Here is a 27901-nt window from a genome sequence, read left to right on the forward strand (position 1 = left end):
ATGACCACCACCGCGGCCACCGGCCACCCCACGCCTCGCCGACGCGCCAAGAAGCTCTGCCTCGTCCCCCTCTTCCTCCTCACCAAGATGTAAGGCGCCGCAAGCCCCTGGACGCCGCCAGCTCCGCCGTTCCCCTCCTCAGCCACCGAGGACCGCCGCCGTCGATTCATCGCCGTCGGGTCTTCCCCGAGCCCGCTGAGAAGCTCGTCGCACCGCCGTGAGCCCCTGCTCCTGCTCCCCCTATCCGTTTTTCCCTCATGTGTCGTAGCCATCGCCTCGCCTGCAACCGAACACGCCGCCGCCCGTGCTCATCATCGGTGATGGTCTGCTGAACATTTGGTCTCGGGCATGCGACCAACGTACTCACCGCATCACGTAGGCCACCGCTAGCGCCTCAGCTCGCTTGCTCGCACACCGCAACGCTGCTCGCACCCATGCCCGAACTCTGGCGGCCGCAACCGAGCTCACCGTCGTCGGCTCCGGCCACCATAGGCCCGGCTTCCACCATCACCCGATGCGCGCCTGCAAGAGCTTTCCAACGAGCCCAAGAACGGCCTCGTCCGTGCCCTATGGGCATTTTCCGAGCCGAGCCGACGTCTCCGGCCTCGCCGGCGTCGAGTCGTCGGTGAGTTTGACCCCACTGACCGTTGACCCCGGGTGGACCCAGTTTGACCCTCTGGGTCACTGACGTGTGGGCCCCAGGCCACTAACTAAACTAGGTTAGTATTAGTTTAACGCTAACTAAACTTAGTTAGTTTATTTGACACTGACAGACGGGACCCACAAGTCAGGGTTGACCTGGACCGTCTCAGTTGACCGCTGATGTCACACTGACTCCAGGCTGACGTAGTAAATCCTTTTCTGGATTTATTCTTATATAGAAAACTCGAGAAAACAATTAAAACTTCTAAAAATCATATAAAATCATCCTTAGCTCAGAATGAAATAAATTATATATGAAAAATGATCAGAAAAATCCAAAGAATCTGTTTATGGAATTTTCATGCATGTTAGAGCAACTTATATCCTCTGTTTAGGACAATTCAATTAAATGGCATTTAAGAAAGCACATATGGAGTTTGAATTTGAACCTAGTGTTCAAACCAACTTCATTTAACTTGTTGCTAGTTGCATTAGGCCAATCAACAGCATATTGCCATGTCACATTCATGCATCATATTGTTGCATTGCATTGATTGTGTCCTTCTCTGTTTGCCGGTAACCGTCCCCTCTCAGTCGACGATGTTTCCGACGACGTGATCGATGACACCGATGAAGAACTATATTATCTTTAGAAGTGTCAGGCAAGCAAAACCCCCTTGTTCATTCCGATACAATCCCACTCTCTCACTCCTGCTCTCTTTTATTGCATTAGGACAACAACGATTCAACGGTTACATGTTGCGGTAGTTGAACCCCTTTCCTCTGCATGACCTGTCATTTCCACAGTAAATAGATGAAACCCACTAGCATGGGTAGGAGTTGTTTGAGCCTTGATGTGCCTACTCATTCATATTTGTTTGTCATGCCTGCTATTGCTTAGAGTTGTGTCATGTATGATTCATCGGGGATGAATTGGAAAGTTGTGAACATGTCCTACTATGTGTGAGCTAAGTGTGTTGAACTCGATTTGGTAAAGGTATCGATGAGAGGCCATGTAGGAGTACATGGTGGGTTGTTTCATTGGAACCTTCCTTAAGCACCGAGATTTGTATGTGTGATTTAAGAACCAGCTACTACCACGCATTGGGCCTGAAACCAATGGACCCTCTCGGCTTCTTAACCACCCTAGTTCTCTGTCTAGGAGTTGCAACTAGTTTCTGGTGTTTATAGGATATGTGTTGGCCGCCGTGCGTAGCGCTGACCCTAGGGGTGGGCTATGATGCGGTAGATACACCGTGGCCGGGCATGCCGGGCGCCCATTTGGTGTCTCGGAACCCTATACACATCATCCAGGGCCGTATGTGGAAACCTCAGCCGGACTCCCTACTGATGGAACCTGGATAGGCGATAAACCAGGACTAGAGACTTGAGTGTTTAGGTAGGCCGTGGCCGACACCCTCGTTGGGCTTCTGCTTGAAGGTTGCCGAGTACATGTCGTGTAAGCGGCGGTAAGTGGTGAGAGCATGTGTGAAGAAGTACACCCCTGTAGGGTTAACATCATCTATTCGAATAGCCGCGTCCGCTGTAAAGGACTACTTGGTTGCCTATACAGTTCATAGACAAGTGAAAGTGGATACTCTAAGATGCACAAGATAAGCGTGAGTGCTATGGATGGCGTTCTCGTAGGGAGACGGGAGTGGATCCATAGTGGTGTATTGATATGGTGAATATGTGGACTCGTGTGCGCCACCTCAAAAGAGTTGCTTGCAGTCGTAGTTCAGGTTAGCCACTGAGTCAAAGCTGGCTTGCTGCAGTTAAACTCCACTACCCTTTTGTTGATACCGATGAATATGTAGTTAGTTCTGATGTAAGTCTTGCTGGGTACATTTGTACTCACGTTTGCTTAATTTATGTTTTGCAGAGAGACTTCAGTCTCGCTAGTAGTTCCACGTGGACTTCGACGTTTAGCTTGATACCTCAGCTATGATCTTGTGCCCTCGGCAGGATCTGGTAGATAGTCAGGCTTCTTAGCCTTTTTCATTTGTAGATGTCTGTACTCAGACATGTTAAGCTTCTGCATGTGCTTTGATTTGTATGCTATGATTGTTGGGTCATGAGACCCATGTTTGTAATATCTCGCTCCTCGGAGCCTAATGAATAAATACTTGAGTCGTCGAGTTATGTTGTGATGTCATGTTGTATTTACACATATCGAGCATATTGTGTGTATGATTGAAATGCTTGGTATGTGTGGGATCCGACAATCTAGTTGTTTATCGTTGGCAGCCTCTCTTATGGGGAAATGTAGTCTAGTGCTCCCATGAGCCATAGTAGTCCGCTACAGCCCGGTTCACCGGAGTCCTGCTAGCCCAGCACTACTGCTCAGGACACTTGACTGGCCGGCATGTGTTTCACTTCGTTCATGTGTCTGTCCCTTCAGGGAAATGTCACGCGGTGACATCCGGAGTCCTGCCTAGCTTGCTACAGCCCGGGTTCCCGGAGTCCTGTTAGCCCAGTGCTACAGCCCGGATTCACACGCTGCTGACCGACATGCTCGATGTGATTCATGTATGCCTGTCCCCATAGGTTGGTGCCGCTTTGGGTTCACGACTAGCCATGTCGGCCCGGGTTCTCTGTCATATGGATGCTAGCGACACTATCATATACGTGAGCCAAAAGGCGCAAACGGTCCCGGGCCATGGTAAGGCGACACCCGTGGGAATACCGTGCGTGAGGCCGCAAAGTGATATGAGGTGTTATCGGCTAGATCGATGTGACTTGGAATCGGGGTCCTGACACCTCATGTGCGGCCGTTTATGTATATATGTATATAACCTAAAAGTTTGCAGTCGTCGGCTTCCGCCCCCACGCATATAATGCGGGGGTGTTCTCAAAAGATGCATATCCACACTTGATCCAATGTCTTGGTCCGTTAAGGAGGTGATATCATAGCGAACGAGGCAATCGGACTATATTGCTTTAACACTTTCACTTAGCCATAGGAGTTTGACAGTGGGGCTACTATATAGCCCCTGATACTTCTGCACTCGTCCGAATACGGTGCGCATACATACATGACTGGGAAACGGCCCTTCATTAATGCGGAGGAATCCCGAAGATTCCGATTTGTCATCGAGTGGTTGACCAGTCTCTCGCTATATCATGACAGTCGGTTTTTGGCTTTCTCTACTGAGGTGCTCATCCGGATGAACCATGGCACAATCGCAGTAGTTCTCCCAGTGCTACCTTAGCCAATATAACGGAACGTAAGGTACCAAAACTTGAGAGCCGGGGAAACCCAACATTTGACCAAAAGACATGATTCGGAGCTGATGCATATAGAGCCAAACTCGCGACGCCGAACACTCCCTAAGGTGTTTGGCCTTTATAACATATACCGGGCTAAACAATGCCCTTTATAAGAAACCCCATGTGTCCAGGTACGTGCAAAATCCTGGCGTGGCCACATGCCAATAACGTCGGCATCCTTCTCGATTGTGTGGAGTATCCGGAGGATGTGCGCAACAAGAGACAGTAAAAAAGGTTTACGCAGGGCCTTAATCTAAAAAGAAACCTTTGGGCGGGTCCCTGCTGCACGTCTGCGCCTGTGTCTCCGTTGTGCCATGTCCTGGACGGGTGTAGCACGATTGTAACCTGCAAAAAGAAAGAACTTAGGTGAAAGTTGTCGTGCCGAAAAGAAGAATGAGTTATCAGAATTCCAGAGAAGCCTAGTTGAGTTGGGTTGGCCCTGATTACACGTGGGAAGCCCCTGGTATCGTGTTATGAGGGTTCGAAAACCAATCTCATGCATGTATGATGGGACTCCGGACTCGTCTAACCGTGTCTGTGGTCTTGACGACCTGCCATTTTTTCTGGTTGGTGAGGTCGTCTAGTGTGCGGCTGTTAAAGCCGCCGCGTCCTCTTTCGTACGTGAAGAACGGTTGGTGTTTCCGCTAACTGTAATGACGCCTCGTGGACCATGCATCTTGAGCTTGAGAAAAGCATAATGCGGTATTGCGTTAAAACGAGTGAAAGTCGCCCTTCTGAGTAGCGCTTGAAAATCACTTCGGAATGGAGCGATGTGAAATGTTAATGTTTCACTTCGGAAGTTATCGGGAGAACCGAATACCACCTCTAGTAGTAGAGAGCCTGTGCAGTGGGCCTCTTGGCCAGGTATTACTCCCTTGAAGGTAGTATTACTACGGCTTATTTGTGTCGGGTCTATCCCCATTTTGCGGACTGTGTCCTGATATATCAGATTTAGATCACTGCCATCGTCCATTAGGACCCTTGTGCAGTGGTACCCGTTTATTATTGGGTCTAACACCAAGGCCGTCAGTCCTTGGCGCTGGATATTTGTATTGTGATCCCTACGATCAAAACTGATCGGGTAGGCCAACCAGGGGTTGATCCTAGGGGTGACTGGCTTTATGGCGCGTGTGCATCGGGGTGCGTGATTGCTTCCCCCCTTTGTCACCTGGATCACGTTTACTGTTTTAACCTCTGGTGGGAACTTTTTCTGTCCTCCGGCGCTTTGCTGGCGAGGTTCATCCTCATCTTCGCTTGGTGTCTCTTCCCCTTTGTGTTCGGCGTTTAGCTTACCGGCCTGCTTGAAGACCCAACATTCTCTGTGGGTATGATTTGCAGGTTTGTCTGGGGTGCCGTGAATCTGACAGAGTTTGTCAAGAATTTTGTTTAGGCCAGATTTTCCTTCTCTGCTGCCCTTGAAGGGCTTTTTCCGCTGATCTGGTCGAGAGCCCCTGAATCCGGCGTTTATCGCCGTGTTATCTGGGCTACCTTCTTTATTTCGACGCTTGTTTCTGTTGCGTCATGGTTTACCACTGCCATCCCTGACTTCGGATGTGCTTGGGTCGCTGGTGCTACTACGGGCCAAGCAGCTGTCCTCACCCGCACAAAAGCGGGTCACGAGGCTTGTTAAGGCTGCCATTGTTCTCGGTTTTTCTTGACCGAAGTGTTTGGCGAGCCATTCATCTCGGATGATGTGTTTGAAAGCCGCTAAGGCTTCGGCGTCCGGACAGTAAACAATTTGGTTCTTCTTAGTGAGGAACCTGTTCCAAAGCTTTCGGGCAGACTCTCCGAACTGTTGGATTATATGACTTAAATCGTCTGCATCCGGAGGTCGGACATAAATCCCTTGAAAATTGGCCCGGAAAGCGTCCTCGAGCTCCTCCCAACTTCCAATTGAGTTTTTGGGGAGGCTTTTCAGCCAGTGCCTAGCTGGCCCTTTAAGCTTGAGGGGCAAGTATTTAATGGCATGGAGATCGTCTCCACGAGCCATATGGATGTGGAGGATGAAGTCCTCTATCCAGACTCCAGGGTCTGTGGTTCCGTTGTACGCCTCTATGTTCACCAGTTTGAATCCCTTTGGGAATTCATGATCTAGCCCCTCATCAGTGAAACATAAGGGGTGTGCGGTACCCCTGTATTGGGATGCGCCATGGTGTTCTGATGGTTGTAGTATTCGGTGTTGGTTGTGTACCGTAGAGCACTTCCTAGATCCATAGATAGATCTAGTCGCGCCAGATTTTTGATGCAAGTTCTCACGTAGATCGTGTGTTGACTTATGTGTGACTTTGTTAGCCGCTCTATCGCGTTCACAGGGTGGTGGATCCGACCGGTTGGCCGTATCGCTTTTCGGCTGTATGGGCTCTAAGGCATCATCGTCGAATTCCGGTAATAGCTTGTGCTTTGGGTAGCTTTTTGGATGGTAACTTCCACCATACTTTGTTACTTTATTCCACTTGCTGTTGAGCGTATCTTGTGCGACCTTGAGCCTTTGCTTCTGTTTCTTCAGGCTTCTCGTTGTGGCAGTAAGCCTTCTGCAGAGGTTCTCTTGCTCCAAGTGTGTTTCCGGGATGATGGGTGCATCTTCGTCCGGACTGCTTTCTTCCCTAGATGGGGATTGATGAGGCTTATCTTTGGCCTCATCGTGTTCGGATGTTGGATCCGCACTATGTTTGCAGTTTGCATCTTGATCGTTTTCTGCCACCGGGGTGGTGCAGTTCTCGTCTCTTCCAGAGTCGCGTGGACTATTATTATCGTTGTTCTTGCTATGGTGGGGCTTAGAGCGGCGCCGCTGACGTCGGCGCTTGTGTTGCTTCTTGGAGGGATCATCCTCTGTCTTCTCATCGCCATTGGCTTCTTTGGGGGTGTCCACCATGTATATATCATATGATGAGGTGGCGGTCCGGTGCCCTGAGGGTGGTGGATCCTGTTCGTCTCCAGCTTCGTCGTCCATACCGTCGAAGTCTTCGGAGCCGAAGTCGAGCGTGTCGGTTAAGTCGTCGACAGTGGCTACTAAATGGGTGGTGGGTGGGCAGTGAATTTCCTCGTCGCCCACATCCCATTCTAGCCGGACATAGTTGGCCAAGGTTCTCCTGACAGGGAGAGAGGTGTTAATGAATTTAGCACATCCCCAAAGGGTGAGTGCTGAAAGATGTCCGCGGAGGTGAACTCCATGATCGGCGCCCCGCCGGACTTGACGGGCACGGATATGAGCGGCTCGGAGTCTGTGGCCGTAGATGAATCCAGTGGTTTGGCGACACGGCTCTCGTAAGGGGTGAAGTCAGTATCCAGCTCTATCGCCACTGAGAGTGCGGCCTCCATGGCGGGGTCCATCCCTCCGCTCTCGGATGGCGCGACTTGCTCCGGATTGATGGACGGAGTAGCTACGGATGCGATCTCCTGAATACTGTCCGACGACAGAGTTACGTCATGCTCGTCAAGACTGTACGGCGCGTCCGACATGGGCTCGAATCCGTCGAAGATCAAGTCTCCGCGGATGTCGGCCATGTAGTTCAAGTTTCCAAATCTGACCTAATTGCCAGGGGCGTAGCTCTCAATCTGCTCCAAATGGTCAAGCGAATTGGCCCGCAGTGCAAAGCCGCCGAATATGAAGATTTGTCCGGGGAGGAAAGCCTCACCCTGGACCGCATCGCTAGCGATGATCGAAGGAGCCATCAAGCCTTATGGTGACGACACAGTGGAACTCTCAATGAAAGCACCAATGTCGGTGTCAAAACCGGCGGATCTCGGGTAGGGGGTCCCGAACTGTGCGTCTAAGGCGGATGGTAACAGGAGGCAGAGGACATGATGTTTTACCCAGGTTCGGGCCCTCTTGATAGAGGTAAAACCCTACGTCCTGCTTGATTCTTCTTGATGATATGAGTATTACAAGAGTAGATCTACCACGAGATCAGAGAGGCTAAACCCTAGAAGCTAGCCTATGGTATGATTGCCTGTTGTCCTACGGACTAAAACCCTCTGGTTTATATAGACGCCGGAGGGGCTAGGGTTACACAAGGTCGGTTACAAAGGAGGAGATACCCATATCCGTATTGCCTAGCTTGCTTTCCACGCCAAGTAGAGTCCCATCCGGACATGGGACGAAGTCTTCATTCTCGTATCTTCACAGTCCAACAGTCCGTCCAAAGGATATAGTCCGGCTGTCCGGAGACCCCTTAATCCAGGACTCCCTCAGCGCGCCTACCCCCCTGGGCGCGCCCTCCTACCTCGTAGCCACCTCGTTGCGTCTCTGACTTCTACTCCAAGTCTCCTGGATTGTGTTTGTTCCAAGAAAGATCCTCGTGAATGTTTCGTTCCGTTTGGATTCTGTTTTATATTCCTTTTCTATGAAACACTGAAATAGGCAAAAAAAACAGGAACTAGCACTTGGCCATTGGTTAATAGGTTAGTCCCAAAAATAATATAAAAGTGCATATTAAAGCCCATTAAACATCCAAAACAGATAATATAATAGCATGGAACAATCAAAAATTATAGATAAGTTGGAGACGTATCACGCTCCTCCACTGGCTACTGTTCAACCACCCCTGTCCACGGGGTCCTATTCAACCACCCCTCCACGGGCTACTGTTCATCCAGCCCTCCACCGGCTACTGTTCAACCAGCCCTCCACGGGGTCGTCCTGTTCATCCAGCCCTCCATAGGGTCCTATTCATCCACCCCTCCACGGGGCCCTGTTCATCCACCAGCTAGATCGATCGGGGTAATGTTCATCCAGCGGCAACACCACGGGGTCATGTTCATCCAACCCCCCACCGGGAACTGTTCATCCAAACCCCAACAACGCTCACTGTTCATCAAGAGGCAGCATCGATCGGCTTCAGTTAGCAGCAGTAGCAAAGGAATCACTCAAGTTTAGTTAACAGCAAGGGATCGGTCGCTCGGGTTCAGTAACGTAGCTAGTGCAATCACTCGGGTTCAGTTAGAGCCCAACGCCTCACTCGCGTGCAGTTAGAGGGCAACGCCTCGCACACACGCGCGTATGTACGAGAGGAAAGCGCATCGCTCGGCCCCCGACCACCCACCGTAACCGGGAACTCCCCCGATATTTTCCTTGCCCTCGCTTCTACCATGGTTTTTTCCATCATGGACGGCCCAAAGAATGTCATGCAGCTGCGTCTCCGGCCCGCCCAGGACGAAAAGCCCATTTTCTGTCATGATTTTTTGTCATAGAAGTAGGAGCCCACCACATCTATGATGATACTGGGTTTTGTCAAAATTATCGTCATAGAAGTGTCATAAGCATGACAAAAAATTCGTTCGGCCCAAAATGTCACGGATGTGTCTTTTTTTGTAGTGTACTCAGTCAACTTTGCAACTACAATTCACCATCTTTTTAGGAAGGGTCGCGTATCAGAGCCTTTAGGCAAGTCCACATACTCAACCATCATATAGTCTTCTATGATTTCTAACACTCACCTCGTACCCATGAGCAAAACGTTTCAACCGGACACATAGGAAGATAGGGGCTTATAGTTTCGCCTCCCAATGAACTCACCTCAAGGGTGATGTCAACAATAATAACTCATGCTATCTATATTCAACTGGACATATGTGCCTAGATCTTTCCTCACCACATGATGCTTGCCAAAGAAGAAAATAAAAGGAATAGAAGCAAAACTTTGACTCTTTGCATAAAAGTAAATGCATAAAATTAAAAGATAGGCCATTCGCAGAGGGAAGCAGAGGTTGCCATGCGCTTATTTGTTTGTATGCTTAATCCCTTAGTGCAAGAGAACGTCACGTTGTATTGCCCCTTAAGATGATTACCTTTATTATACAATCTGTCGCTTTTATTCTTTGTCGACGAAGTTCGTAGAACGCTCAATTTTCTCTTACACTAAATTATCTCACACTTTTAGAAGCATTTTTATTGCCTTTTTGCATCGATGACAACTTACTTGAGCGATCTTGCTCAATCCCTAGGTAGGTATGGTGGACACTTGAAAATAAGATTTGGGTTTAAGGGTTTTCGGAGGCACAAGTAGTATCTCTACTTAGTGCGGAATATTTGGCTAGCAAAGATAGGGGGCAAGCACCACATGTTGAAGGATCTATGACAATATGACTTCTATGTGAATATAAACAAACATAAACCATTATGTTGTCTTCCTTGTCCAACGTCAACAATTTTGGCATATAATATTTTTATGAGGGCTCACAATCACCAAAAGATTTCTAGGATAGTATATTTATATGTGAATCTTCTCTTCCCTTATTAATTCTTTCATGAGTTGCATCATTGACTAATGCTATGTTTATCAATCTCTAATAAAATTTTCTACTTATACTTTTCCTTATGTGGTGCTATCACCTACCATAGGATTAGTATATAATCTTATTGATTTATTTCCTTTCTCTTTTTATTTCTTTATTTATTTTCTTTTATTTGAAACATGCAAGTAAAGAAAGCAAAAACTCAAGCTAAACTTTATTATATAACTTGCACACGATTACAAGGATAGATCACTAAGCAAACTCTCAAAGAAGAAAGGATTGAACTAAACTTTTATTCATCTAATGCAAAAGATCAAACTAAAATAAGTAAAAGTAATAAGATAGTGGGATGATACGATACCAGGGCACCTCCCCCAAGCTTGGCGGAAGCCAAGGGGAGTGCCCATACCCGATACTCAGTTCTCCTTTGGTGGTGAAGAAGATGATAGTGGTGATGACAATTGTGCCTTCGGCTTTTTCATGTTGTAGTTGAGGAGAGCAATAACCTCCTTTAAATCATCGACTTCCAACTCCAGCTTCAAGATCTTGTCACATAAATCCCCTTTGCATTTGTGCCTAAAACGAAAAGGAATAGATCAGTTTTTAGAACGGTTAGCTCTCTTAGGGAGACTTGACTTCTTGAACTCCATGTGCATATCCCTAGGTTGAGGTAGAGGAACATCCTCCTCCTCCGAGCTTGAATCATCAACCCTCATCAAGTGAGCATCCTCCTCGTCATCTGTAGTTCGACCATAAGGAGATAGATCCCCATAAGTCTTTGGGTCAGCAATGAGATGTGAGACATAGCCCTCTCCGTCAGAGTCTTGAGACGACATACTTTCAAAACTGCGCAGAAAACAGCAAGAAAAGAGAATGGAGGATTTCTCCGTGATACAGTGATCAACAGGTTCGGGAAGTATATATAGATTTTTTATCTTGGAGGACAAGCATACCGAAGAAAAACGGACTACGGAAGGTGTCCCAGGTGGGCACAACCCACCTGGGCGCACTAGGCTGCCTGGAGCGCCCTGGTGTATTGTGCCCACCAGGGTACGCTTCCTGGAAGTTTCTTTATTCCTAAAATACTTAAATATTCCAAAACTGATAAAAAAATATTTTTGTGGATTTTTCGGCGTCCGTTTACTTACCGTATCATGTACCTCCTTATTTTCACGATTTGGGGGTGTTCCGGAAGGACTATTTTATGTGCTCTTCCGGTGTCAAAGTTTGGATAATATTACTTTCAACATTAATGGGCATACCTGAGATATAATGCTTTATTCGTTGCCCATTGACAACCTTCGGGATTATTTATTTTGATGGCTCCAGACCGGTAAACCTCCTCAATGACATATGGGCCTTCCCATTTTGAGAGGAGTTTTCCTGCAAAGAATCTAAAACTAGAGTTTTACAAAAGAACATATTCTCCAACTTTGAACTCACGCTTTTTAATCCTTTTGTCATGCCATCTTTTAACTTTTTATTTAAATAATTTTGCATTTTCAAAAGGCTGGGTTCTCCATTCATCTAGAGAGCTAATATCAAATAACCTTTTTTTCACTAGCAAGTTTGAAATCATAGTTGATCTCTTTAACTTCCCAATATGCTTTATGTTATAACTCAAGAGGCAAATGACAATCTTTTCCATAAACCATTTTATATGGAGACATACCCATAGGATTTTTATATGTTGTTCTATAAGCCCAAAGTGCATCATCTAATTTCTTAGACCAATTCTTCCTGGACCTATTAACAGTCTTTTGCAAAATTAGTTTTATTTCTCTACTGCTAGGTTCAACTTGACCACTAGAATGAGGATGATAGGGTGATGCAATTCTATGGTTAACATCATACTTGGCAAGCATCTTACGGAAAGCACCATGAATAAAGTGTGAACCAGCATCAGTCATTAAATATCTAGGGACTCCAAACCTTGGGAAAATAACTTAAGCATTTTAATAGAGGTGTTGTGATCAGCACTACTAGTTGGAATAGCTTCTACCCATTTAGTAACATAATCAACAGCAACCAAAATATGAGTATACCCATTAGAGGAAGGAAAAGGTCCCGTTTAATCAAATCCCCAAACATCAAATGGCTCAACAGCAAGTGAATAATTCATAGGCATTTCTTGACGCTTACCAATATTACCTATCCTTTAACATTAGTCACAAGATGAGACAAACTTACGGTCATCCTTGAAGAGAGTAGGCCAATAAAATCCAGACTGCAATACCTTGTGAGCAGTTCTATCTCCAGCATGATGCCCTCCATAAGCTTCGGAGTGACATTTCCATAGGATTTGTCCCTGTTCATGCTCAGGTACACAACATCTAATAATACCATCTATTCCTTCTTTATAAAGATGTGGGTCATCCCAAAAGTAATGTCTTAAATCATAGAAGAATTTTTTTTTCTTTTATTGGTATGTAAAGCTAGGTGGTAAATATTTAGCAACAATGTAATTAGCATAATCAGCATACCAAGGAGTACTGTGAGAAACATTTATTGCAGCTAACTGCTCATCAGGAAAACTATCATCAATAGGTAGTGGGTCATCAAGCACATTTTCAAGCCTAGACAAATTATCAGCTACTGGGTTCTCAGCCCCTTTTCTATCAATGATATGTAAATCAAATTCTTGCAACAAGATAACCCATCGAATAAGTCTAGATTTAGCATCTTTCTTTTCCATAAGATATTTAATAGTGGCATGGTCTGTGTGAATAGTTACTTTTGAATCAACAATATAAGGTCTAAATTTATCACAACCAAACACCACTGCTAAAAAATCTTTTTCAGTAGTAGCATAATTTCTTTGAGCACTGTCTAGAGTTTTACTAGCATAATGGCTAACATTCAATTTCTTATCAACTCTTTGTCCTAGAACAGCACCAACAGCATAATCACTAGCATCACACATAATTTCAAAAGGCAAGTTCCAATCATGTGGTTGAACAATAGGTGTAGAAATTAAGGCTTTCTTGAGTGTTTCAAAGGCTTCTAAACAATCATCATCAAAAACAAAAGGAATATCCTTCTACAAGAGACTAGTAAGAGGCCTAGAAATTTTAGAGAAGTCTTTGATAAATCCCCTATAGAAACCAGCATGACCTAGGAAACTACGAATACCTTTTATATCTTTAGGACATGGCATTTTCTCAATGGCATCAACCTTAGCTTGGTCCACTTCAATACCTCTTTCGGAAATTTTATGACCCAAGACAATGTCTTCATTAACCATAAAGTGGCACTTCCCCCAATTCAAGACAAGATTTGTTTATTCACATCTCTGCAAAACTCGCTCAAGATTGCTTAAACAATCATCAAAAGACTTCCCATAAACAGAAAAGTCATCCATGAAAACCTCAACAATCTTTTTACAAAAGTCAGAGAATATAGCAGGCATACATCTTTGAAAGGTAGCAGGTGCATTGCATAAACCAAAAGGCATACGTCTATAAGCATAGGTTCCAAAGGGACAAGTAAAAGTAGTCTTTTCTTGATCAGGCTTAGAAACAGGTATTTGTGAAAAGCTAGAATATCCATCAAGGAAGCAAAAGTGTGTTTGCTTAGATAATATTTCAAGCATTTGATCAATAAAAGGCAAAGGGTAATGATCTTTTCTAGTTGCTTTATTTAATTTTCTAAAGTCAATTACCATTCCATAGCCTATAACAATTCTTTGTGGAATAAGTTCATTCTTATCATTAGGAACAACAATAATACCTCCTTTCTTGGTAACACAATGAACTGTTGGAAATATGCCCTAGAGGCAATAATAAAAGCATTATTATTATATTTCCTTGTTCATGATAATTGTCTTTATTCATGCTATAATTGTGTTATCCGGAAATCGTAATACATGTGTGAATAATAGACACCAACATGTCCCTAGTAAGCCTCTAGTTGACTAGCTCGTTGATCAACAGATAGTCATGGTTTCCTGACTATGGACACTGGATGTCATTGATAACGAGATCACATCATTAGGAGAATGATGTGATGGACAAGACCCAATCTTAAACATAGCATAAGATCGTATAGTTTGCTTGCTAGAGTTTTTCCAATGTCAAGTATCCTTTCCTTAGACCATGAGATCGTGTAACTCCCGGATACCGTAGGAGTGCTTTGGGTGTACCAAACGTCACAACGTAACTGGGTGACTATAAAGGTATACTACGGGTATCTCCGAAAGTGTCTATTGGGTTGACACGGATCAAGACTGGGATTTGTCACTCCGTATGACGGAGAGGTATCACTGGGCCCACTTGGTAATGCATCATCATTATGAGCTCAAAGTGACCAAGTGTCTGGTCACGGGATCATGCATTACGGTATGAGTAAAGTGACTTTCCGGTAACGATATTGAACAAGGTATTGGGATACCGATGATCGAATCTCGGGCAAGTAACATACCGATTGACAAAGGGAATTGTATACGGGGTTGCTTGAATCCTCGACATCGTGGTTCATCCGATGAGATCATCGAGGAGCATGTGGGAGCCAACATGGGTATCCAGATCCCGCTGTTGGTTATTGACCGGAGAGCAATCTCGGTCATGTCTACATGTCTCCCGAACCCGTAGGGTCTACACACTTAAGGTTCGGTGACGCTAGGGTTGTAGGGATATGTATATGCAGTAACCCGAATGTTGTTCAGAGTCCCGGATGAGATCCCGGACGTCACGAGGAGTTCCAGAATGGTCCGGAGGTAAAGAATTATATATAGGAAGTGCTATTTCGGCCATCGGGACAAGTTTCGGGGTCACCGGTATTGTACCGGGACCACCGGAAGGGTCCCGGGGGTCCACCGGGTGGGGCCACCTATCCCAGAGGGCCCCATGGGCTGAAGTGGGAAGGGATCCAGCCCAAAGTGGGCTGGGGTGCCACTTCCCCTAGGGCCCATGCGCCTAGGGTGGGGAAACCCTAAAGGGGGGGCGCCCCTTGCTTGGGGGGCAAGCCCCCCACCCCTTGGCCGCCGCCCCCCTAGGAGATTGCATCTCCTAGGGCTGGCGCCCCCCCCCCTAGGCCCCCTATATATAGTGGGGGGGATGGAGGACCTCTTACCTTTGCCTTTGGGGCCTCCCTCTCCCTCTCCAACACCTCCTCCTCCTCCATAGAGCTTGGCGAAGCCCTGCCGGAGTACTGCAGCTCCATCACCACCACGCCGTCGTGCTGCTGCTGGAGCCATCTTCCTCAACCTCTCCTTCCCCCTTGCTGGATCAAGAAGAAGGAGACGTCACGCTGACCGTACGTGTGTTGAACGTGGAGGTGCCGTCTGTTCGGCGCTAGGATCTCCGGTGATTTGGATCACGTCGAGTACGAGTCCCTCATCCCCGTTCTTTGAACGCTTCCGCTCGCGATCTACAAAGGTATGTAGATGCATCCGATCACTCGTTGCTAGATGAACTCATAGATGGATCTTGGTGAAACTGTAGGAAAATTTTTGTTTTCTGCAACGTTCCCCAACACGCCGGCCCTAGGAGATCCAATCTCCTAGGGGGGCGGCGGCCAAGGGGGGTGGAGTGCCCCCCAAGGCAAGTGGGGAGCCCCCCCCACACACACACCCTAGGGTTTTAACCCTAGGCGCAAGGGGTGGGCCTTGGGGGCGCACCAGCCCACTATGGGCTGGTTCCCCTTCCCACTTCAGCCCATGGGGCCCTCCGGGATGGGTGGCCCCACCCGGTGGACCCCCGGAACCCATCCGGTGGTCCCAGTACAATACCGGTGACCCCGAATCTTTCCCGACGGCCGAAACTTCACTTCCTATATATAATTCTTTACCTCCGGACCATTCCGGAACTCCTCGTGACGTCCGGGATCTCATCCGGGACTCCGAACAACTTTCGGAATACTGCATACTCATATCTCTACAACCCTAGCATCACCGAACCTTAAGTGTGTAGACCCTACGGGTTCGGGAGACACGTAGACATGACCGAGACGGTTCTCCGGCCAATAACCAATAGCGGGATCTGGATACCCATGTTGGCTCCCACATGCTCCATGATGATCTCATCGGATGAACCACGATGTCGAGGATTCAATCAATCCCGTATACAATTCCCTTTGTCAATCGGTATTATACTTACCCGAGATTCGATCGTCGGTATCCCAATACCTCGTTCAATCTCGTTACCGGCAAGTCACTTTGCTCGTACCGTAATGCATGATCCCGTGACCAGACACTTGGTCACTTTGAGCTCATTATGATGATGCATTACCGAGTGGGCCCAGAGATACCTCTCCGTCATACGGAGTGACAAATCCCAGTCTCGATCTGTGTCAACCCAACAGACACTTTCAGAGATACCCGTAGTATACCTTTATAGTCACCCAGTTACGTTGTGACGTTTGGTACACCCAAAGCACTCCTACGGTATCCGGGAGTTACACGATCTCATGGTCTAAGGAAAAGATACTTGACATTGGAAAAACTCTAGCAAACGAACTATACGATCTTGTGCTATGTTTAGGAATGGGTCTTGTCCATCACATCATTCTCCTAATGATGTGATCTCGTTATCAATGACATCCAATGTCCATAGTCAGGAAACCATGACTATCTGTTGATCAATGAGCTAGTCAACTAGAGGCTTACTAGGGACATGTTGGTGTCTATGTATTCACACATGTATTACGATTTCCGGTTAACACAATTATAGCATGAATAAAAGACAATTATCATGAACAAGGAAATATAATAATAACCCTTTTATTATTGCCTCTAGGGCATATTTCCAACAGTCTCCCACTTGCACTAGAGTCAATAATCTAGTTACATTGTGATGAATCGAACACCCATAGAGTTCTGGTGTTGATCATGTTTTGCCCTAGAGAGAGGTTTAGTCAATGGATCTGCGACATTCAGATCCGTATGTACTTTACAAATATCTATGTCTCCATCTTGAACATTTTCACGAATGGAGTTGAAGCGACGCTTGATGTGCCTTGTCTTCTTGTGAAACTGGGCTCCTTGGCAAGTGCAATAGCTCCAGTGTTGTCACAGAAGAGTTTGATCGGCCCCAACGCATTGGGTATGACTCCTAGGTCGGTGATGAACTCCTTCACCCAAATTTCTTCATGCGCTGCCTCCGAGGCTGCCATGTACTCCGCTTCACATGTAGATCCCGCCACGACGCTCTGCTTGCAGCTGCACCAGCTTACTGCTCCACCATTCAACATATACACGTATCCGGTTTGTGACTTAGAGTCATCCAGATCTATGTCGAAGCTAGCGTCGACGTAACCCTTTACGACGAGCTCTTCGTCACCTCCATAAACGAGAAACATGTCCTTAGTCCTTTTCAGGTACTTCAGGATATTCTTGACCGTTGTCCAGTGTTCCTTACCGGGATTACTTTGGTATCTTCCTACCAAACTTACGGCAAGGTTTACATCAGGCCTGGTACACAGCATGGCATACATAATAGACCCTATGGCTGAGGCATAGGGGATGACACTCATCTCTTTTATATCTTCTGCCGTGGTCGGACATTGAGCTGAGCTCAATTTCACACCTTGTAACACAGGCAAGAACCCCTTCTTAGACTGATCCATATTGAACTTCTTCAATATCTTATCAAGGTATGTGCTTTGTGAAAGACCTATGAGGCGTCTTGATCTATCGCTATAGATCTTGATGCCTAATATATAAGCAGCTTCTCCAAGGTCCTTCATTGAAAAACTTTTATTCAAGTAGGCCTTAATGCTGTCCAAAAGTTCTATATCATTTCCCATCAAAAGTATGTCATCTACATATAATATGAGAAATGCTACAGAGCTCCCACTCACTTTCTTGTAAACGCGGGCTTCTCCATAAGTCCGCATAAACCCAAACGCTTTGATCATCTCATCAAAGCGAATATTCCAACTCCGAGATGCTTGCACCAGCCCATAAATGGATCGCTGGAGCTTGCATACCTTGTTAGCATTCTTAGGGTCGACAAAACCTTCTGGCTGCATCATATACAGTTCTTCCTTAAGATAACCGTTAAGGAATGCCGTTTTGACGTCCATTTGCCATATCTCATAATCATAGTATGCGGCAATTGCTAACATGATTCGGACGGACTTCAGCTTTGCTACGGGAGAGAAAGTCTCATCGTAGTCAACCCCTTGAACTTGTCGATAACCCTTAGCGACAAGCCTAGCTTTATAGATGGTCACATTACCATCCGCGTATGTCTTCTTCTTAAAGATCCATTTATTTTCTATGGCTCGCCGATCATCGGGAAAGTCAGTCAAAGTCCATACTTCGTTTTCATACATGGATCCTATCTCGGATTTCATGGCTTCCAGCCATTTGTTGGAATCCGGGCCCGCCATCGCTTCTTCATAGTTTGAAGGTTCACCGTTGTCCAACAACATGATTTCTAAGACAGGATTGCCGTACCACTCTGGTGCAGAACGTGTCCTAGTGGACCTACGAAGTTCAGTAGCAACTTGATCTGAAGTTTCATGATCATCATCATTAACTTCCTCTCTAGTCAGTTCAGGCACCTCAGGAACATTTTCTTGAGTTGCGCTACTTATCGGTTCAAGAGGTAATACTTCATCAAGTTCTACTTTCCTCCCACTTATTTCTTTCGAGAGAAACTCTTTCTCTAGAAAGGATCCATTCTTGGCAATAAAGATCTTGCCTTCGGATCTGAGGTAGAAGGTATACCCAATAGTTTCTTTAGGGTATCCTATGAAGACGCATTTTTCCGACTTGGGTTCGAGCTTTTCAGGTTGAAGTTTCTTGACATAAGCATCGCATCCCCAAACTTTTAGAAACAACAGCTTAGGTTTCTTCCCAAACCATAATTCATACGTTGTTGTCTCAACGGATTTCGATGGAGCCCTATTTAAAGTGAATGCGGCAGTCTCTAAAGCATAGCCCCAAAATGACAGCGGTAAATCGGTAAGAGACATCATAGATCGCACCATATCCAATAGAGTGCGATTACGACGTTCGGACACACCATTACGCTGAGGTGTTCCAGGCGGCATGAGTTGTGAAACTATTCCACATTTTCTTAAGTGTGTGCCAAATTCGTGACTCAAGTATTCTCCTCCATGATCTGATCGCAAAAACTTGATTTTTCTGTCACGTTGATTCTCAACCTCACTCTGAAATTCCTTGAACTTTTCAAAGGTTTCAGACTTGTGTTTCATTAAGTAGACATACCCATATCTACTCAAGTCATCAGTGAGGGTGAGAACATAACGATAGCCACCACGAGCCTCAACACTCATTGGACCGCACACATCAGTATGTATGATTTCCAATAAGTTGGTTGCTCGCTCCATTGTTCCTGAGAACGGAGTCTTGGTCATTTTTACCATGAGGCATGGTTCGCACGTGTCAAATGATTCGTAATCAAGAGACTCTAAAAGTCCATCTGCATGGAGCTTCTTCATGCGTTTGACACCTATGTGACCAAGGCGGCAGTGCCACAAGTATGTGGGACTATCATTATCAACCTTACATCTTTTGGTATTAACACTATGAATATGTGTAGCATTACGCTCGAGATTCATAAAGAATAAACCATTCACCATAGGAGCATGACCATAAAACATATCTCTCATATAAATAGAACAACCATTATTCTCGGATTTAAATGAGTAGCCATCTCGAATTAAACGAGATCCTGATACAATGTTCATGCTCAAAGCTGGTACTAAATAACAATTATTGAGGTTTAAAACTAATCCCGTAGGTAAATGTAGAGGTAGCGTGCCGACGGCGATCACATCGACCTTGGAACCATTCCCGACGCGCATCGTCACCTCGTCCTTCGCCAGTCTCCGCTTATTCCGCAGCTCCTGCTTTGAGTTACAAATATGAGCAACCGCACCGGTATCAAATACCCAGGAGCTACTACGAATACTGGTGAGGTATACATCAATTACATGTATATCACATATACCTTTTGTGTTGCCGGCCTTCTTGTCCGCTAAGTATTTGGGGCAGTTCCGCTTCAAGTGACCACTTCCCTTGCAATAAAAGCACTCAGTCTCGGGCTTGGGTCCATTCTTTGGCTTCTTCCCGGCAGCTTGCTTACCGGGCGCGGCAACTCCCTTGCCGTCCTTCTTGAAGTTCTTTTTACCCTTGCCTTTCTTGAACTTAGTGGTTTTATTGACCATCAACACTTGATGTTCCTTTTTGACTTCTACCTCTGCTGATTTCAGCATTGAAAATACCTCAGGAATGGTCTTTTCCATCCCCTGCATATTGAAGTTCATCACAAAGCTCTTGTAGCTCGGTGGAAGCGACTGAAGGATTCTGTCAATGACCGCGTCATCCGGGAGATTAACTCCCAGCTGAGTTAAGCGGTTATGTAATCCAGACATAGTGAGTATGTGCTCACTGACAGAACTATTTTCCTCCATCTTACAGCTGAAGAACTTGTCAGAGACTTCATATCTCTCGACCCGGGCATGAGCTTGAAAAACCATTTTCAGATCTTCGAACATCTCATATGCTCCGTGTCTCTCAAAACGCTTCTGGAGCCCCGGTTCTAAGTTGTAAAGCATGCCGCACTGAACGAGGGAGTAATCATCAGCACGCTGCTGCCAAGCGTTCATAACGTCTTGGTTCTCTGGGATGGGTGCGTCACCTAGCAGTGCTTCTAGGACATAATCTTTCTTGGCAGCTATGAGGATGATCCTCAGGTTCCGGACCCAGTCCGTATAGTTGCTGCCATCATCTTTCAGCTTGGTTTTCTCTAGGAACGCGTTGAAGTTGAGGACAACGTGGGCCATTTGATCTACAAGACATATTGTAAAGATTTTAGACTAAGTTCATGATAATTAAGTTCATCTAATCAAATTATATAATGAACTCCCACTCAGATAGACATCCCTCCAGTCATCTAAGTGTAACATGATCCGAGTTAGCTAGGCCATGTCCGATCATCACGTGAGACGGACTAGTCAACATCGGTGAACATCTTCATGTTGATCGTATCTTCTATACGACTCATGCTTGACCTTTCGGTCTTCTATGTTTCGAGGCCATGTCTGTACATGCTAGGCTCATCAAGTCAACCTAAGTGTTTGCATGTGTAAATCTGTCTTACACCCGTTGTATGTGAACGTTGGAATCTATCACACCCGATCATCACGTGGTGCTTCGAAACAACGAACTGTCGCAACGGCGCACAGTTAGGGGGAACACTTTCGTGAAATTATTATGAGGGATCATCTTATTTACTACCGTCGTTCTAAGTAAACAAGATGCAAAAACATGATAAACATCACATGCAATCAAATAATAATAGTGACATGATATGGCCAATATCACATAGCTCCTTTGATCTCCATCTTGGGGCTCCATGATCATCTTGTCACCGGCATGACACCATGATCTCCATCATCATGATCTCCATCATCGTGTCTCCATGAAGTTGCTCGCCAACTATTACTTCTACTACTATGGCTAACACGTTTAGCAATAAAGTAAAGTAATTTACATGGCGTTTCTCAATGACACGCAGGTCATACAAAAAATAAAGACAACTCCTATGGCTCCTGCCGGTTGTCATACTCATCGACATGCAAGTCGTTATTCCTATTACAATAGCATGAACATCTCATACATCACATATATATCATTCATCATTCATCACAACTTTGGCCATATCACATCACAAAACACTTGCTGCAAAAACAAGTTAGACGTCCTCTAATTGTTGTTGCAAGTTTTACGTGGCTGCAATAGGGTTCTAGCAAGAACGTTTTCTTACCTACGTGAAAGCCACAACGTGATTTGTCAACTTCTATTTACCCTTCATAAGGACCCTTTTCATCGAATCCGCTCCAACTAAAGTGGGAGAGACAGACACCCGCTAGCCACCTTATGCAACTAGTGCATGTCAGTCGGTGGAACCAGTCACACGTAAGCGTACGTGTAAGGTCGGTCTGGGCCGCTTCATCCCACAATACCGCTGAAGCAAAATAAGACTAGTAGCGGCAAGAAAGTTGACAACATCTACGCCCACAACAAATTGTGTTCTACTCATGCAAAAGAGAACTATGCATAGACCTAGCTCATGATGCCACTGTTGGGGAACGTTGCAGAAAACAAAAATTTTCCTACGGTTTCACCAAGATCCATCTATGAGTTCATCTAGCAACGAGTAATCGGATGCATCTACATACCTTTGTAGATCACGAGCGGAAGCGTTCAAAGAACGGGGATGAGGGAGTCGTACTCGACGTGATCCAAATCACCGGAGATCCTAGCGCCGAACGGACGGCACCTCCACGTTCAACACACGTACGGTCAGCATGACGTCTCCTCCTTCTTGATCCATCAAGGAGGAAGGAGAGGTTGATGAAGATCCAGCAGCACGACGGCGTGGTGGTGGATGCAGCAGTACTCCGGCAGGGCTTCGCCAAGATCTATGGAGGAGGAGGAGGTGTTGGAGAGGGAGAGGGAGGCACCAAAGGCATGGGTCAGAAGCCCTCCCTTCCTCCCACTATATATAGGGGGCCTAGGGGGGCGCCGGCCCTAGGAGATCCAATCTCCTAGGGGGGGCGGCCAAGGGGGTGGAGTGCCCCTCCAAGGCAAGTGGGGAGCCCCCCCCCCCCACCCTAGGGTTTTAACCCTAGGCGCAAGGGGTGGGCCTTGGGGGGCGCACCAGCCCACTATGGGCTGGTTCCCCTCCCCACTTCAGCCCATGGGGCCCTCTGGGATGGGTGGCCCCACCCGGTGGACCCCCGGAACCCATCCGGTGGTCCCGGTACAATACCGGTGACCCCGAATCTTTCCCGATGACCGAAACTTCACTTCCTATATATAATTCTTTACCTCCAGACCATTCCGGAACTCCTCGTGACGTCCGGGATCTCATCCGGGACTCCGAACAACTTTCGGATTACTGCATACTCATATCTCTACAACCCTAGCGTCACCGAACCTTAAGTGTGTAGACCCTACGGGTTCGGGAGACACGTAGACATGACCGAGACGGTTCTCCGGCCAATAACCAACAGCGGGATCTGGATACCCATGTTGGCTCCCACATGCTCCACGATGATCTCATCGGATGAACCACGATGTCGAGGATTCAATCAATCCCGTATACAATTCCCTTTGTCAATCGGTATTATACTTGCCCGAGATTCGATCGGCGGTATCCCAATACCTCGTTCAATCTCGTTACCGGCAAGTCACTTTACTCGTACCGTAATGCATGATCCCGTGACCAGACACTTGGTCACTTTGAGCTCATTATGATGATGCATTACCGAGTGGGCCCAGAGATACCTCTCCGTCATACGGAGTGACAAATCCCAGTCTCGATCCGTGTCAACCCAACAGACACTTTCGGAGATACCTGTAGTATACCTTTATAGTCACCCAGTTATGTTGTGACGTTTGGTACACCCAAAGCACTCCTACGGTATCCGGGAGTTACACGATCTCATGGTCTAAGGAAAAGATACTTGACATTGGAAAAACTCTAGCAAACGAACTATACGATCTTGTGCTATGTTTAGGATTGGGTCTTGTCCATCACATCATTCTTCTAATGATGTGATCTCGTTATCAATGACATCCAATGTCCATAGTCAGGAAACCATGACTATCTGTTGATCAACGAGCTAGTCAACTAGAGGCTTACTAGGGACATGTTGGTGTCTATGTATTCACACATGTATTACGATTTCCGGTTAACACAATTATAGCATGAATAAAAGACAATTATCATGAACAAGGAAATATAATAATAACCCTTTTATTATTGCCTCTAGGGCATATTTCCAACAAGCCTCTGCGGTGACTTCGCTGGATCACGACCGCGGCGCTCGTCCTCAAGGCCCAGCCGTCCGCCTCGCCAACAACGGACCACCGCTGCTACCCACGCGGCACGCCCCGTCCTACGCGGGCGTGGGGCAGACGAACGCGTTCGTGGCGGGTCGCGACGCACACACCGGGCAGCGCGAGGAGTACACGGTCAAGCCACCGAAGCACGACTTCCCCCACTTCGACGGCGACGCACCCAGCCTCTGGATCGACCGCTGCATCACCTACTTCGACCTCTATCGTGTTCCTCCACACAGCTGGGTGACAACGGCGTCGCTCTACATCGACTGCCACGACGCGCACTGGTACCAAGCGTACAGACAGACTCATCGCCCGCCGTCGTGGCAGGAGTTCACTGCGGCAATCATCACAGAATTCGCACCTGACGAATTCGAGATGGAGATGCACAAATTGCTGCAACTACGCCAAACCGGCACCGTCGCCGAGTACCGCACGGTGTTCGAGACCCACATGTACCATTTGCACGCCCTCGACGCGTCGCTCAACACCAAGCTGTTCGTCACCCAATTCCTGTTGGGCTTGCGCGACGAGTTACGGGCTGCAGTTCGCCTTCAGGAGCCGTCAAGCATCACGCGTGCGGCGGTGTTGGCTCGAATCATCGAAGAAGAAGCTAGCACGCAACGTGCTCGACCGCGGATCACTCCGGCTGGGCGACCACCTCCTCCACCACCGCCGCCACTACCGCTTCCTCCTCGAACCATGGGGGCGCCACGGCCAGGCGGCACGGCCGCCCCCAACGACGACCTGGCGCGCGAGCGGCAACTGCGGGAGCACCGCCGCGCCAACGGACTCTGCTTTAAGTGCGGTGATCGCTACTCCCGTGACCATCGATGCAAGCCGGCCATGCAACTCCTCACGATTCAGGTTGGCGACTACGGAGAAGTACTGAGCGACGACGCGGTGCACGCCCTGGACCTGCTCGACGCACCGGCTGATCCGGACCCTGAACCAGAGTGCTGCGTGCTCTCCACTCACGCGGTAGCCGGCACCGAGTCGCCGCGCACCATTCGTCTGCGCGCACTCGTCGGCAATCAAGTCATGCTGCTGCTGGTGGACTCCGGGAGCACGCACAGCTTCATCTCCCAGGCGTTCGCCGAGCGCGTGCATGCCCAATCCGTTTCCGTGCCCGCGGTGGAGGTCCGTGTGGCCAACGGCGAACGCATGACCTGCAACAGTATGGTGCAAGGACTGAACTGGTGGATTCAGGGTCACACCTTCACCACCGATATGCGTCAACTGGAGTTGGGCGCCTACGACGGCGTGCTCGGCATGGATTGGTTGGAGCAGTTCAGTCCCATGAGCTGCCACTGGCTTGACAAGACGCTGACATTCGAGTACCACGGCGGCACGATCACCCTGCAAGGTGTTCGACAGAAGCAGCTCGAGCAAGTGGAGGAGATCGAGCCCGAGCAGCTGTGCAAATGGCACGCCGGCAATGACATTTGGTACATGGCCGTGCTGGATTTGCCCCGCGCACCCGAGCCACCTGCAACCAAAATTCCACCAAGTGTTCAGAGTGTTCTGACGGACTTCGCCGACGTGTTCGCTGACGTGTTCGCCGAGCCAAAGGGCCTACCTCCTCACCGCCGTTACGATCATGCAATCACCCTGGTGGACGACGCGCGCCCCGCCAATTCGCGCCCGTACCGCTACTCGCCCCTCCAGAAAGACGAGATCGAGCGCCAAGTCCGCGAAATGCTCGAGTTAGGTGTCATCGAGCACAGTATGAGCCCGTTCGCCGCGCCGGTGCTGCTCGTCAAGAAGAAGGACAGCACATGGCGCTTTTGCATCGACTACTGCCGGCTCAACGACGCCACGGTCAAGAACAAATTTCCACCACCCATCGTCGACGAGTTGCTCGATGAACTGGCTGGAGCGGCCTTCTTCTCCAAGCTGGACCTCCACGCTGGTTACCACCCGATACGCATGCGCGCAGGCGACGAAGAGAAGACGGCGTTCAAGACACACCATGGCCACTTCCACTTCAAGGTCATGCCGTTTGGGCTGACGAACGCACCAGCCACGTTCCAATGCCTCATGAATGCAATCTTCGCCAAGTACGTGCGTAAATTCGTGATCATATTTTTGGATGACATCTTGATCTTCAGTGAAACCCTGGAGGAGCACCTGGAGCATCTTCGCCTCGTCCTCGCTTTGCTTCGCGAGCACCAGCTGTACGCCAAGGAGTCCAAGTGCTCGTTTGCTCAAGACAGCATCTCCTACCTAGGCCACATCATCTCCAAGGACGGCGTCGCCACGGACCCGGAGAAGACACAAGCTATGGTGGCATGGCCGACCCCTGCAACTGCCACTGAGCTCCGCGGCTTCCTCGGCCTCACCGGCTACTATCGCAAGTTCATCGAGCACTACGGCATCATTGCCAAGCCGCTCACGAGCTTGCTAACCAAGAAGGGCTTCGAGTGGACCGAGAGGGCGCAAGTGGCATTTGACCTCCTCAAGCACGCCATGGTGACCGCGCCGGTGCTCGCGCTCCCAGATTTCGCACGACCGTTCGTGATCGAGACGGACGCTTGCGACACTGGCGTGGGCGCGGTGCTGGCACAGGAAGGGCACCCGGTGGCGTTTCTCAGCAAGGCCCTAGGCGTGCGCAACCAGAGGCTGTCGGCGTACGAGAAGGAGTTCATCGCCGTCATGATGGCCGTGGAGAAGTGGCGCGCGTACTTGCAACCATCATCACGGCAAGATCAGCGGCTCGCCACCGATCTGCAGCGCAAGGCCATGGCCAAGCTGGTGGGACTCCAATTCAAGTTCCGCTATCGTCGCGGCAGCGACAACGGCGCTGCGGATGCTCTCTCTCGCGTGGGTGCATCTCTGAACCTGGATGCGCTCTCCATCTGCCAGCCCGCATGGGTTCAAGAGGTGGCGAACTCCTACGCCACGGACGCCGAGGCGCAGGATCGCCTGGCACGGCTCGCGATCCACAGCCCCGACGACGACGGGTACGAGCTCTACAAGGGACTCATCCGCAAGCAGGAGCGTTTGTGGATCGGTAAGAACACGGCCTTGCGCACCAAGATCATCAGCGCTCTGCACGACAGCGCGGTCGGAGGCCACTCTGGCGCGATGGCCACATACCAGCGCATCAAGAAGCTTTTTGTGTGGGATGGCTTGAAGACCAACGTCACCGATTATGTGCGATAGTGCCCAGTCTGTCAGCATGCCAAGCATGAGCAGTCCAAGCCGGCGGGCACGCTCACACCCTTGCCCGTGCCGACCGCTCCCTGGTGCGACCTCACCATGGATTTCGTGGAAGGATTGCCGCCATCGGAGGGCTTCGATTCTATCATGGTGGTCGTGGATCGCCTCACCAAATCAGCGCACTTCATCCCGCTCCGTCATCCCTGCAAAGCTCCTCAAATGGCCAAGGTTTTTTGGGATCACGTCGTCAAGCTGCATGGCATTCCAAGCTCCATCGTCTCCGACCGCGATCGCGTCTTCACCAGCGCTCTCTGGCGCGAGCTCTTTGCCAGTGCGGGCACCAAGCTGCTCTTCTCCACAGCATACCACCCCCAGACGGATGGCCAGAGCGAATGCGTCAACCAGTGCATGGAAATGTACTTGCGTTGCGCGGTGCACGACGCGCCCAGGCAATGGCGTCGCTGGCTGCCGACCGCTGAATTCTGGTACAACTCGTCGTTTCACTCCTCGATCAAATGCTCCCCCTTCAAAGCCCTGTACGGCATCGAGCCCAATCTGGGCGCCATGGCGCTCTGGGACGACAAGACGATGCCCATGATCGACGGAGAGCCATGGGACTGGGGCGTGCACACGGCAAGGCTGCGAGATCACATTCTGCGTGCCCAGCACAGATTCAAGAAGCAGGCCGATCAGCATCGCACGGAGCGCTCCTTCGAGGTGGGTGACAGTGTTCTCCTCAAGCTCCAACCTTACACGCAGTCATCGGTGGCA

General features: G+C 48.4%; 1 protein-coding gene across 1 annotated transcript; it reads left to right on the plus strand.

Annotated features, from left to right (window-relative positions):
* On the plus strand, positions 1-27133 carry LOC125506673. Its single transcript, XM_048671431.1, has 3 exons — positions 1-89; positions 23899-26620; positions 26741-27133. Exons 1-3 carry the CDS (start codon positions 1-3, stop codon positions 27131-27133), a joined length of 3204 nt encoding a protein of 1067 aa, XP_048527388.1.
* The last annotated feature ends 768 nt before the right edge of the window (positions 27134-27901 follow it).

The sequence above is a fragment of the Triticum urartu genome, chromosome 5 (genome assembly GCF_003073215.2).
Source record: "Triticum urartu cultivar G1812 chromosome 5, Tu2.1, whole genome shotgun sequence".
NCBI lineage: Eukaryota > Viridiplantae > Streptophyta > Magnoliopsida > Poales > Poaceae > Triticum > Triticum urartu.